Raw genomic sequence first — 10,823 nt, 5'->3', positions numbered from 1 at the left:
AAGAATAGACTGACGAGTTTCAGAAGAAAGTTCTTTGTTTCTGGACATTTTGAGCATGTAATCGAACCCACAAATGCTGATGCTCCAGATACTCAACTAGTCTAAAGAAGGCCAGTTTTATTGCTTCTTAAATCAGAACAACAGTTTTCAGCTGTACACATAATTGCAAAAGGGTTTTCTAATGATCAATTAGCCTTTTAAAATAATAAACTTGGATTAGCTAACACAACGTGCCATTGGAACACGGGAGTGATGGTTGCTTATTATGGTCCTCTATACGCCTATGTAGATGTTCCAAAAAAATCTGCCGTTTCCAGCTACAACAGTCATTTACAGTATTAACAATGTCTACACTGTATTTCTGATCAATATGATGTTATTTTAATGGACAAAAAATGTGGTTCTCTTTCAAAAACAAGGCCATTTCTAAGTGACACCAAACTTTTGAACTTTAATGTACATATCTACTCAATGGCCTCCCGAATGGCGCGGTGGTCTAAGGCACTGCATTGAAGTGCTGGTCCGAGTCCAGGCTCTGACATTTATAAGTGACCCCAAACCTTTGAACAGTAGTGTATATAGTGAAACACAGCAGTGGTGAAATGTCCCTTTAAGCAATACCAGTCTGCCAAGAAGTGACAGTGAGACCTGGAAGCACTGAGGATAGTTAACAGTACATCATATCTTTAACAAGGCCCACTGACAGGAATCAGATAATACATAGGCCTCTGTGAGTGTAGAGCAAGCACATGTTCAAATGTTACTAAGATACAGACTTGTGTATTGACTGTGTTTATAATGGGGATATGACATAGAGTACAAGACAAGGAAAGAGAGAAGCCTCTATCAGGATTGCGCAAGGCAGGATTGCTGAAGAAAGCTCGCTGACTATGAAAAGCTCACCGGTAGCAATGAAGTGAAAACAGACCACACTGGAGCAGAATGAACTGATGCTGACAGCTACAGATGTAGGATCTTAATTAGAACACTCTTTTGTTGCTGTTTTGGTGCTGAGAAGTATTTCGGTCTGTAATAAAGCCATTTTGAGGAGAAACACTCATTCTGATTGGCTGGGCCTGGCTCCTCAGTGGGTGGGCCTATGCCCTCTCAGGCCCCCCGAAGGCTGCACCCCTGCCCAGTCATGTGAAATCCATAGATTAGGGCCTAAGGAATTTATTTCAATTGACTGATTTCATTATATGAACTGTAACTCAGTAAAATCTTTGAAATTGTTGCATTTTGCYTTTATATGTTTGTTCAGTATAAATAAATGAACTGAAAACCCACACTAACACACYGTTAAATTAGCAGTATTGCACTTCTCATGTAGCCTACTTCTGGACAGCTAATAGCCTAACCTCTGATCAAATAACATTATGGACTAAACGTTCAAATCCTGTTACTGCAGGATTATTTTGCTGTGACAATATAGGTCAAATGAAGATTTTACATCTGTAGTGACAATGCCTCTGTCCCCAAGCTAAACACTCCTTACACAACTTGACTAGTGTACAGTACAGTCGCCTATACATAATCACACGTACTGTAGACAGACACAACTAAATTGTATACATACTAATCTAAAACACACTCACACTCACACAAACACACACACACACTCACACTCACACACACACACACACACACACACACAAAAACAAGTACACACTCACAAACAGGCCTTCGTTGAGGAAGACAGCCACCCCCGTCCTATTATAGAGGGTCCCTGCCCTTCTGCTCTCTGTCCCTCGCTCAAATCAATTCTGTTAAATTCATTTGCATTTCATCAACATCAATGAAATCTACAGGAAAAAAACAACTAATGGGGACAATTGTTCCTTATTACACACATTTAATAACAAATAAAACGTGACCTCTACATTACGAAAGTAGTAATTACAGTGCCTTCAGAAAGTATTCAACCCCCTGACTTTTTCCACATTTTGTTTTATTACAGCCTGAATTAAATATAGATCAAATMTACATTTTGTCACTAATTACTAATTACACTTTGGATGGTGAATCACAGTGGCGGTCGGTGCCGTTTAAGATGAGGGAGGACAATATTGTTTTTAATGAGCATGGCCTTATATCTATTAGCTACAGCATATTGGATGATTGTCATTCATATTCCATTCACACATCTCAATGTAACAMRGATAGGTTTAGGCTACTACATGATACTAACATTTACCCTATACCCATCATGAGGTTGCTACAACAACCTAGCCTATGAATGAAAGTTTACAACGTAGGTACACAGGTCGAGAGAAATTTGAYTAATCAAGGTGACAGACATTGACACATTCAATACCACCTTGCACACTCTTGCCTGCATCTAGCTGATCTCGCGTGTAATCAGTAGTCTAACAGTTGCAAACGASAATTTCTGTTGGACAAATTCAGGTATGTTTATCCCCATTTCGTTCAGTTTGCTTCTGTTTTAAGAAAAAAAAATCAACAGAATCGGCGGAATGAATACACCCCTGATCACACGCAAACACAGTTCACTTTCATAGCAGCCACATACAAACAGCATGATCCCTTTGATTGTGGTATAATTCCTTCTCGCATCTACGCGATCTCCTCATCTCACCTTTTCCCTACGCTTGTGGACTTCAGTGCARAACATATCAGCTCTGTGACCAGGTGAACAAACCTTTCCAAGCCAAAKCTTTATCTCATACTCGCTAACCGCTACACACAGCCTACATCGTTGACAGCATATTAACGCCATAGTCAACATAGCTACAAGAACTAACCCGTTAGTAAACACACTACAATCATGCAYTACAGTGTACAGTCAGCAGCAAGCAGTTTAGCAGTTACATCAGRGGGCCCCGGTGACAATAAATTAATAAAACCAAAAGATGACCTTGACTTGGAAGAGTTCCACTGTTGGATAGCCATAGCCAGCTAGCTAAAATAGCATCCACCTCTGTTTTAGCCTGGTGTTTGAGTAGACTATACTAGCTAGCTGCATACGCTAGCTAAGTAAGTGAAAGTGAAAGTGAAAAAAAATACAACAAACTATGGCTAGCGCTCGCTGTCTTGTTCATTTTTTAAGAAATGAACCACGAGCCTCCTAGGTCTTGTATTGAAGTCAGTGTACCCAGAGGAGGACGGAAACTAACTGTCCTCCGGCTACACCATGATGCTACCCTACAGAGTGCTGTTGAGGCTACTGTAGACCTTCATTGCAAAATAGTTTGTTTTCATCAATTATTTGGTGATGTGAATATTTTAAATAGTTTTATCTAAAAATAATAACTTTTTTAATGTTTCATTATTTTTATTTTTATGAAACTCCCTGAGGAGAATGGTCCTCCCCTTCCTCCTCTGAGGAGCCACTGGTGTATCAATACACCCTGTCTCTTATACACATCTAGATGTGTATAAGAGACAGGTTTAACATAGTTTTATCTAAAAATAATAACTTTTTTAATGTTTCATTATTTTTATTTTTATGAAACTCCCTGAGGAGAATGGTCCTCCCCTTCCTCCTCTGAGGAGCCACTGGTGTATCAATACACCCAGTCACTACAAAGATACAGGTGTCCTTCCTAACGCTGTTGCCTGGAGAAGAAAGAAACCGCTCAGGGATTTGAACATGAGGCCAATGGTGACTTTAAAAGTTACAAGTGAGGTAGGATCAGCAACATTGTAGTTACTCCACAATACTAACCTAAATGACAGAGTGAAAATGCATCCTGTTTGCAATAAAACTGCAAAAAATGTGGCAAAGAAATTTACTTTATGTCCTGAATACAAAGTGTTATGTTTTTGGSCAAATCCAACACAACACATCATTGAGTACCACTCTTCATATTTTCAAACATGGTAGTGGCTGCATTATGTTTTTATAAAAATAAACGGAATAGAGCTAAGCACCGGCAAAATCCTAGAGGAATAACTGGTTCAGTCTGCTTTCCAACAGACACTGAAAGATAAATTCACCTTTCAGCTGGAAAATAACCTAAAAACACAAGGCCAAATATACACWGTAGTTGCTTATCAAGACAACATTGAATGTTCCTGASTGGCCTAGTTACAGTTTTGACTTAAATCGGCTTGAAAATCTATGGCAAGACTTGAAAATGGCTGTCTAGCAATGATCCACAACCAATTTGACAGAGTTTAAATCATTTTTAAAGTTGTAATTTGCAAATATTGTACAATCAGGTTSTGCAAAGYTCTTTGAGACTTACCCAGAAAGACCCGGAAAGGTTTCTTGAAGGGTTAGGGTTTTGAATAGATATTGAAAAAGGGTGTGACCATTTGCGATTGAATGAACAACACCTGTCTGTAAATATTATTAATCTACAATCATATCAACTACAATATATTTCAAATATACCAACCTTTAAAACTACCACAGACCTTCATTCTGAGGTATGAAAAACAAAATGGGTGTGAACTATCCCTTTAAACTGTAAAGATTGCTTGATTGACCTATGGACTCMCAACAAGTGACCTTAGAAGGTAAGCTCATAGGCTGATGTATSTTATGTTCAAACCAAGCCAATGATGACCTTAATTTGGGCTGTAGGATATTAAATCCAAAAGCACATTAAATACAACTTTTTGTATGAACCTAGAATAATTCATTAGGCTACATAATATGGGCATGAATAGACCTAAAAGTAGGCCTACAAATCCATCAAATATTGTTCAGCGAGTTTGGGACATTTATTGGGCCTATCATCCAAGACAGTCTCAGGATGAAAATMAAACGTGTTTAAATATCAACCCTATAGCTCTTCGGTCAGACGCCATCACCACGTTTCGGCGATGGATCTCTAAACGCAAGTAATTTCTAGTGAAGTGAAGCATTGAACAAATCTTTCATATTTGAAGTTGGACTATTTTCATAGCTATGTTTATGTTCGTGAAATGACCTATACTTTTATGCACAATATTGTAAGATAAAGTATACATCATTTACCTTGAGATGATTGTGTAAGATCCAGTCCACCTCCGATGACTGTAAGGAGTTTTCTCCAACACTAACGTTATTTGTTACAACAAATGGACTGTACTGTAATTTTAGAGAATTGGACAATATTGTTCGGCACACACACACACACAAACAAACACACACACACACACACACACACACACTGTGATACACACACCGGCGACAACACCAGGGTGTCACCCATTCCTCCGGATTGCCTTTATCCAATGTCACGTTGTACCTTTTTCTCCTCATTGAGTGTTGGTTCACCATTTTCACCTTGAGGACTCTTTTCATAAGCACTATTTTAGTTCAGTTTACATCATTTTTGTGAGTTACTGACATTCTTAATAGTCTCTAATGATAACTTAGTTTCTTATCCAAACAACTAGGGGCCTATTCTTATGTAGCCTAACCCTYTCAGAGTTGACTCAGTCCAGAAATAAATGTAACCTACACCTACAGTTTAGAAATTAGGCTATCATGTCAATAACAAAATGATAAGGCTTCACACTCCTTATTAGCCTATAGCCTAAATACAAGATCATAATGGTTAGTAGGCTAAATGTTTACATGTATTTTGGCTAGAGTAGCCTAAAACAGTTATATGTAGAATATCTTGACACACATTTGTCTCTGTGAGAATTGCCATCATAAATCCTGTAATGGCCCACTACACACTGAGCTAGCTGCTACAAATACAGCTTCCTAGGCAGGACCTGATAGCCTATAGATAACAACTGCCAATTTACACAGTCTATGTATGACACAGGCTACTAATGCCCCACTAAGAGGGGTGCAGCATCAGTTTGAATTACACATGTTTTTATTAGGCTATCAGAAGAATGTCATCATGTGCGTAATTGTGTAGCCGCACAGACTGCATAGTATTGTATTATTTTACAAACCATGCATTGGAATTAGATTTGGAATTATTGAATAGTCTATAAAACTAGCGGATGCACCTGAGGAGGAAAGTTCCCAAATCCATCTTTATTCAAATCGGATACATCATATTGATCCCGATTTACAGAACGGGTGGGACTAATCCTGAATGCTGATTTGTAAAAAAAAATATTTAAAAAAACGCATTCCAGCCGGTATCTATTCCACGAGTTACCACTGGCTAAATCTGTGACCTTAAAATGCCTGTTTACTCTGTTCCATCTGACTGCACAATCCACTGTCTCTCACAACCCCAATGATCAGACAGCACAAGTCACATAGTCTGCACACATGCTATATTTTATATCAAATAAAGACATTCTGAATGCGATATTATGAATGTTTATATAATCTAAAATGACATAAACAGCTGAATAACCGTTGTATTTGGATTTGCAGATGCATTTATCCTAATCCATGGGACAGAATCGGAAACAACGCCAAAAGCTTCTCAGTTTAGAGAGAGCGGGGGGATTCGGACTCAACGCATTAGCTCGGCTATACAGTACTGTTGCTTTTTTTTWAATCCCTGGAGAAACAAGGAAAGCAACAGTAAGACTCCAGAGTCAGACCACCTTCACTGACACAAGAAATGCAGAAAAAACTAGGCTACACATTGATTGAATCACAAAATAAGAAAAACAATATAGGCTACTGCAATAAACGRCCTCTTTATATAGCATTTTATTATGTTTCAAAAGTTGTGAATAACGGGCCCAATAATGCTTATTAAAACGCCTGGGGACCTATTTACTTATAAATATTGTGCAGTCTATTCTCGTTCAGACAGTATCATAAAACACTGTGAATTAATACATGTTTCGTTTTGTTTATACAATTTGATTAAATATTATGAAGAAAAACTAGCTGAAACTTGACGGACACGAAGGTGAATAGCTTATATCAAACACACTACAATGGAAAGATGAATCCAAAACCATTCTAAAGAATAGGCATGTGCCTTAGCTTATTTTTGTCATATATTTCCAATCTATTTGGGTCGAGGAGAGAAATTCAATTGAAGAATTCGTTCTCCTTCACACCAACCTGGTGACAGGCGGGTGAATGCCACAGCACAACAGGAGGGCTAGATTTGGACATCCTGCCGGGCACTTTTCTTCCCTACCTGAGTTATGCCAGAGGGGCATGGCATTTTGCTGCTTTAAATCGACTGAATAGGCCTACCGGTAATTTAAAAATTGCAATAATGTCAGCAGGGTTGCTTGATAATTAGGCTACTTTGATTGTGAGTTTTAAAGGATTAGCATTGTGACTTGGTATAGATCGAAGCAGCTATCACCCATGCGCCGGCAGAATTCTTTTTTAAAACATTGTAGCATGTTTGCCTATCCGTTATGAACACAGAAGACAAAAAAATAGGTGACCTGTATTGAGCGGAAATCGTATCCCAAGCCATGATTAATAATTTAATGCCCATGCTATTACGGCGAGCACCTGTGCCCCATTAGTAGCCTATGATGCATCTATCCATGAACGCAACATCCCATAGCCTAATCAACAATATATGCAAGGGCAGAAGCGGTAGACCCTCATATTATATGGCTAGATTGTCATTGCTAGAATAATATTCTTGCAAGCGGATATATCTACAACATAGCTCACGCATGGTTCAGAGACGGAAACTGCGTTTCTGTTACAACATCAGAGACAGCATCGCGCGATTATCGCACCTAGTAAACAGCGTTGTTTGGGCCACCTGTCCCAGTTCTGCGCTCTCCGCAGTATCCCTGTTTCTTTCGCACCCCAAATGGTACTTACGTGTAGTGTTGGGGAAAGCGGAGGCTCCCCGTTGCCGGCGAAGATAAACTGATGATGAGGATAGTTTGGATTGAGAACAGACAGAATATACCGTAGGACTGAGCGCAGATCGCCATTTTCCATTAAATATTCAAGAAACTGGCATAAATAGAATAGGGTCGTGATAATAGTCTCTTAGAGCGGATCTAATAATAAACGCTGAGCTCCGAAAGTGTGTCGGTTGATGGCGAGGCTCCTCAAGACCTTGCGCTGTGAAATCTCAACCTGAAACGTACAGAGGACTGGCAGCTCAAGACAGCCGATTCGAAGACTCACAGATGCATTGACGCTGCTGCCASCGCTGGTGCTGCTGTGCCTTTGCGCACTCGCTCTCCTCCCTCCCTCTCCCTTGCACATTTGCTCCCCTCGCTCTCTCTCCAACGGAACGCGTGAACACAAGACGACACATTCGCTCCAATATTCCTACGCGACAGACGGGGCGCGCGTGCAGTCTATATCACTGTCCTGTTTTCCATGCTTTCTCCTCTCCTCCTTGGTTCCCACGCTGAAAGACTGGAGAAACTCAACAATTAGGAGCACAAATTAAGGCTTTATTTAGGTAATTACAGACATGACTAGAGGGGGAATAAATMAACTAGAGTGTAAGCATTCTGCATCACTAAAGTTCCTTAGGGCTTCTCTCAGACCAGATTAGTTCTAGTAACTTGCAAGGAGTTTGACACAACATAATATAAACAATATGGCAGGAAGAGGCATAATGTATTCACTACCTCTGTTTTCTCTGTGTCACCTGTTTAAATTGGTCTCCAAAAGGTTGATTTGTTGCAGTCAGATTCTATACAGACACCCTCAACAACCCCAAATATTTATTAACATGTGTCCCCTTGTGTCCTAACACATATAACACAAAATGATACCCATGATTACTGACCCAGTAAAAATACAAGGCCATAGAAACAGGGCTCCCGAGTGGTGCAGTGGTCTAAGACACTGCATCTCAGTGCAAGAGGCGTCACTGCAGTACTTGATTAGAATCCAGGCTGCATCACATCCGGCCGTGATAGGGCAGCGCACAATTGGACCAGCGTCGTCCGGGTTTGGCCGAGGTAGACCGTCATTGTAAATATGAAATTGTTCTTAACTGACTTGCCTAGTTAAACAAAGGTTAAAATAAAATAAAAACAGACATATCCAGGTGCTCCAGATCCCTGTGCCAGGCTGGCTTTGTCTGTATGTCTTGGTTCAGTCGATCAGCAGGGGACATGCAGGTGCTCTCCTTACTGAAGCAAACAGCCAGCTCTTCACAGGGTTGCTTTGCTGTGCAGCAGCTTTGTCAGTCAGTGACAGGTAGCCTGAGAGATGGGACAACTCTGGTAGAAAGTACATGTTAGGACACAACTCAGGCAGAAAGAAAAACCTCACCTGAATAGAGGAGTGAGGAGACTTGGCTGTCATCTGCCATGCAACAATGTATCAGCAAAATCTGGGTTTGTTTACCAAACCTTTACTGGACTACAGTTTATGTTTGATTGACCAGCTAGCTCTCTCGCAGTCTCTCCCCATCGTCTAGAGTTTTTCTCTCAGACTTGTATGTTCTAGTCAGACAGCCTCACAGTACCAGAGACATGCTGAGGGCTGATTCATTATTCCCAATGGGACACCAGCTTTAATTAATACTCTGATGATATATTCAAATCAGCACATTTCCCAACATAGACCATTTCTGCTGACTCACAGCCATCCTTTTTTCTCCTTCCTCTCACACATATGCAAAGTCCTCTCAAAGCACCTGGAGAGAGAGATACGTGCAACTGCCAATCAGAACCACTCTAATTGTGAGTAATTGCAAAATATTAGCCTCTATTACAGAGAGAGTTGACATGTGTAGAGGGTTTACAATATACAGTGTCACCATGACTACATACTTACAGGGAAGTCTCTGGACTGGGGGGAGAATGATGTCACATACAGATACCATATAATGTGTGGTAGGCTAATTGTTTTTTACTGTGATTTTACTGTGATGTAGGCTGTTCCATTCTGCCAGCGGTAAAGAGGGAGAAGAAAATTACAAGTATGGAAATATACTATTGCCTGACCATTAATGGTTTAGTGTGGAGCAAACTGAGGGGCCAAACTGAGGGGCCAAACTGAGAGCCAAACTGAGGGGCCAACAGCACGATGGCCTTGTGTTGACGAGAGTTTTTTTTTMTTTTTTTCTTTACCTTTCCTGACAGTTTTTATTCTATTTGCATAGTCACAGTAGTGTACCAGATTTTAGTCCAGGACAATTTCACAGTATTCATGAACCTGTATATTGATTCAAGACTATTTTTTGTCCACCAAAATTTGTCGCACCTTTGGAATTAAGGAAGTGAGTTGGGAGTTGGACTACTTTCCATTTAAAATATGATTGCAATTTATGAAGCCGTTGTGAGGAAAGATTGACAACCTCCATTACTATTAAACAAGTATTTGATTGCATAGCCTTGCTATAACAGAAATGGTCACATCAATACATTCTGACTCCATTTAAAGTGAAGTAGTGGGAGGTGGGGGTGTTTGTCGCCTCGTGTTCTGGATCTCATTGTGCAGACCGCTGAGATGCTTATAGCGAACCCACTCCTCATTAGTGAATATCATTCAGGCGGCCTAAGGGATAGGCTGGGTGAAAACACACTGATTTACATTTTAAATTGTTATGTAACCTTTATGTAACCAGGTTAGCGTTATTGAGATAAAACATCTATTTTTCAAGAGAGACCTGGATGAAAATCAATTGCTTCAAGCCCAATTGATCCTCCAGAAGCCTAGGAGGTAAACATGGGCTGGGCCTCTGTGCCCTACCCCGCTCCCTTTCATTGTACAGGTAGGTCCTCTTGATTCACCTGCCAAAAGACTATTAATCTGGGGAGTGGAGCAGAAACAAAGGGATCAGGGCCTTGCTATTCTGGGTCTCCTCCATCCTTTCAATCCTCCCAGAGCTTTCAGGGACTGCTCCCCACGCAGAGGCCAAGTAGGACACAGTCAGTGAGGAATTAATCACACCTTGTTTCCCCTGTCTCCAGGCCCGGGGGAAGTCACCAACACACACGCATCCTGGCCCTACACGAGGGGGAGAGGAGGGGGGACAGCAGCAGTT

The 10,823-nt window shown here is 40.5% G+C and overlaps 1 protein-coding gene across 1 annotated transcript in view; it reads right to left on the bottom strand.

Moving 5' to 3' along the window:
* Positions 1-8,012, bottom strand: part of cacna2d2a (calcium channel, voltage-dependent, alpha 2/delta subunit 2a) — a 320,922-nt gene extending 312,910 nt beyond the window's left edge. The window contains 1 exon segment of the mRNA XM_070445771.1: positions 7,682-8,012. Within this exon segment, the coding sequence (XP_070301872.1) occupies positions 7,682-7,797 (116 nt within the window). The 5' untranslated portion in view covers positions 7,798-8,012.
* Between the last annotated feature and the right edge of the window lie 2,811 nt (positions 8,013-10,823).

This window comes from Salvelinus sp. IW2-2015, linkage group LG1 (genome assembly GCF_002910315.2).
Source record: "Salvelinus sp. IW2-2015 linkage group LG1, ASM291031v2, whole genome shotgun sequence".
Classification (NCBI taxonomy): Eukaryota; Metazoa; Chordata; class Actinopteri; order Salmoniformes; family Salmonidae; genus Salvelinus; species Salvelinus sp. IW2-2015.
Note: the sequence above shows the minus strand (reverse complement) of the source record. Positions and strands in the feature narration are given on the sequence as shown.